The sequence below is a fragment of the Salvelinus sp. IW2-2015 genome, linkage group LG12 (genome assembly GCF_002910315.2).
Source record: "Salvelinus sp. IW2-2015 linkage group LG12, ASM291031v2, whole genome shotgun sequence".
NCBI classification, from domain to species: Eukaryota; Metazoa; Chordata; class Actinopteri; order Salmoniformes; family Salmonidae; genus Salvelinus; species Salvelinus sp. IW2-2015.
The window spans coordinates 621,788-625,219 of NC_036852.1; the positions used below are offsets into that span (position 1 = coordinate 621,788).

General features: G+C 48.1%; 1 protein-coding gene across 1 annotated transcript in view; it reads left to right on the forward strand.

The window, feature by feature from the left end:
• Window positions 1-579: 579 nt before the first annotated feature.
• The window catches only part of LOC111970838 (single-stranded DNA-binding protein 3), a 19,711-nt gene continuing 16,858 nt past the window's right edge, over window positions 580-3,432 (forward strand). Inside the window, exons 1-3 of the mRNA XM_070445861.1 lie at window positions 580-672; window positions 1,290-1,351; window positions 2,065-2,149. Of these exons, the coding sequence (XP_070301962.1) occupies window positions 580-672; window positions 1,290-1,351; window positions 2,065-2,149 (240 nt within the window). The remainder of the gene's footprint in view (window positions 673-1,289; window positions 1,352-2,064; window positions 2,150-3,432) is intronic.

Here is a 3,432-nt window from a genome sequence, read left to right on the forward strand (position 1 = left end):
CAGGACCTTCTTAGCAAAACTACAGAAAAAGCCATAGGAGTTAGCATTAGCCAACAGATCTGGTTGGGATTACACAAACTATAGAACAACAAGGCTGACTGCGGAGCACGCGGCTGCAGGCGAAGGCGGTCCGCTTCGGCCCCAAGGCGCTGTTGTTTTTGGGAACTCGAGTCGGGGCCTCACTTACTGTTCTGAGTTAGAATAGTAAAATACACAAGTGCTAAATGTTCGAATTTGGTGTGCGTCAGCAAATTTCTCTTATGTCAGTCACTAAAATTACCCACTGTCAGCTATCAATTTTTAGATTAATTTAACGATCTAAGAACTTGTGTAATTCATGTCCAAATTACCGACCAGGTCTTTCTCAATCAGATATACATTAAACCTCTTTCCCAGCCGGGCATTCTAATGTTTCATATAATAGTTATAACAATGGTTTAAGCATAATAACACCGCCGTCCAATCACCAAATCCTGTATTTCTGCTTAACTGCCATTACACATGATCTACAAGTAGAATATATTAATGGTTTAGTGGCTTATGGGGGACACTTGTTGGTTTGTAACTTCAAGAAAGGTCATGGTTCTCCTCTGTTGCAGGTTAGCGCTGTACGTATATGAGTACCTGCTGCATGTAGGAGCACAGAAGTCTGCACAGACCTTCTTGTCAGAGGTAAGACGCACACACCTTTCTGTCCGACGTCGTCCTACCTCTAGCCTGGTGGTCGCCAACTTTGGTCCTTCCCAATAAGTAAGGGACTAGAGTGAGAAAGGTAGAGAATGACTGAGAGGGGGAGACTGAGGTAGAGGGATGTGGACAGGTAGCGGTAGCCTAGATGGTGGGAGACCGAGAGAGCGAAGGGGAAGGACGGCGTTGACGAAGAGGTAGAACGAGGTGTAACTGTCTGAGGACATTGACTGAGAGGTAGGGAAAGAAGGAGCGTAAGGGAGAGTGCGGTCGCGAAAGAGGGACAGCGTTGCTTGGTTGAGACAGACTGATTATGTGTTATCCTCTAGGCCAGGGGTGTCAAACTCATTCCACGGAGGGCAAAGTGTCTGTGGGTTTTTGGTTTTTCCTTTCAATTAAGACCTAGACAACCAGGTGAGGGGAGTTCTTTACTGATCAGTGACCTTAATTCATCAATTAAGTACAAAGGGGGAGTGAACCTGCAGACGCTCAGCCCTCAGTGGAATGAGTTTCACACGTACTCTACCGGCACACACCCACCCTGACAGTCTCCTCTCCCGCTGAGTTTAGAACTAGACAGCATGTTGCTTTCTCTCTTTCAGATACGATGGGAAAAGAATATTACGTTAGGGGAGCCTCCTGGATTCCTGCACTCGTGGTGGTGGTGAGTATCTCGGCCCCGTGCGTGCGCATCGTCTTGTGTTCACACGTTTGTTTATTCCATTAGAATACCACCACTCCGTACCATTTACATTCAGATACATACGTATGTGTGTGTGAGCGCATGCCAGAGTGTGAGAGTAGTATGGTGAATAACTTATGTACTGTACATAGATGTGGTAAAGGAGTCAGTGGAACGCAGATGTTCCGTTGACCAGATTGGCACACGTTCTAACAAAGTTGACATTTATCTGCTGTAACAGGCCCACAATGTGGTTACTTAAGTCCGATTTGGATATCTGTTTGCTGTTTTCTCCAAGTAACGTTTAGAAGTGAATGCTAAATGCTAACTCCCGTTCGTATAAACTGGTTAGCATAGCTAGCATACAGAAATTGGTGGTGGTCAGTTGTTTTTAACTATATAATGCGATTTGTAACGATGACATGAACATGTGTTGGGGTTGACATCCATACAAGCATTATATTGAGATTTCTACCTCAACATAGTGTGAAATACACATGTAAACAATAGCTTAAATGTAGGCTAATTTTGCTGGGGGGCAATGAGTAGAGTCGAGATCTTTCCCCCACGGTCCTTCATGCGTTTCCATGGCAATTCAATTGTTTTGGTGGAGTTCGCTTGACCTCTTTACCGCCTCTATTGGCTCATCAGGTGCTCCCTGACATGAACCCTCTTGCTCTATTTCCCGTTTGCAGTGTATTCTGGGATTTGTATTGCGCKGCGCCGGACAGACGGGAGAACTGCGAACACTCCAGCGAGGCCAAGGCCTTCCATGATTACGTGAGTGACCGGCCCAAGTGTGTGTGTGTCTTCGTCCCGCCTCTTCCCGTGTGTGTGTGGCTATCGTCAGTGTGTGGAGATAATGGAATGGAGGTCTTAATCCAGTAAGCCCAGCACTGGGCCGGGGTTAAGCCAGGGATTTGTGGGTGGGTTTGTGTGTGTTGCAGCCCTGGCATCTGGCCCAGAGCAAGGGGGGCTTTCACGTCCTCAGTGCCAGAGAGAGCTGGTTAACCGTGTGTGTGCATGCTTTGTGTGCTCTGTTTTGTCTGCCTTGGCTGGCAACTGTTTGAGTGAAGTGCCAGTTTGCCAGTCTCGAGGACCAGATGCTCACTCTAGCTCACACAAGGTGTGTGTCTATATCCATGTCTAGCATTCTGGCAGGGGGAGCGTGCATCTCTGTCTGTGTGCGAGTCTGTGTCCTCAGTTAGACATGCTGTTTTCTAAGTCCATAGAAAACTAATTATTTAGTTCTCCTGTAACTCTTTGCCTTCTTCCCCCGCTCATTTTGCCCCCTTTACTCTCTCATCTCTCTTTTTTTTTTGGTGGGGGGGGGGGTTTACCACTTCTCTCCCCCCCTTTTTTTTCTCGCTCCCTCTCCATCTTCCAGTGTTTGTTTGTCTTACCATTGAAAAGGTCAATAATGTGTTGAGCACCATTGATCTAAAAAGAGAGAAGAGATTTGTATTGCGGCTGGCGCCGGACAGACGGGAGAACTGCGAACACTCCAGCGAGCCAAGGCCTTCCATGATTACGTGAGTGACGGCCCAAGTGTGTGTGGTCTTCGTCCCGCCTCTTCCGCTGTGTGTGTGTGCTATCGTCAGTGTGTGGAAGATAATGGAATGAGGTCTTAATCCAGTAACCAGCACTGGGCCGGGGTTAAGCCAGGGATTTGTGTGTGTGTGTGTGTTGCAGCCCTGGCATCCGGCCCAGAGCAGGGGGGCTTTCACGTCCTCAGTGCCAGAGAGAGCTGGTTAACCGTGTGTGTGCATGCTTTGTGTTCTGTTTTGTCTGCCTTGGCTGGCAACTGTTTGAGTGAAGTGCCAGTTTGCAAGTCTGAGGACCAGATGCATTCACCACACAAGGTGTGTGTCTATATCCATGTCTAGCATTCTGGCAGGGGAGGTGCATCTCTGTCTGTGTGCGGTCTGTGTCCATATCCATGTCTAGCATTCTGGCAGGGGGAGTGTGCTCTCTGTCTGTGTTGGGTGTCTGTGTCCATATCCATGTCTAGCATTCTGGCAGGGGGAGTGGTGCCATCTCTGTCTGTGTGGGTGTCTGTGTCC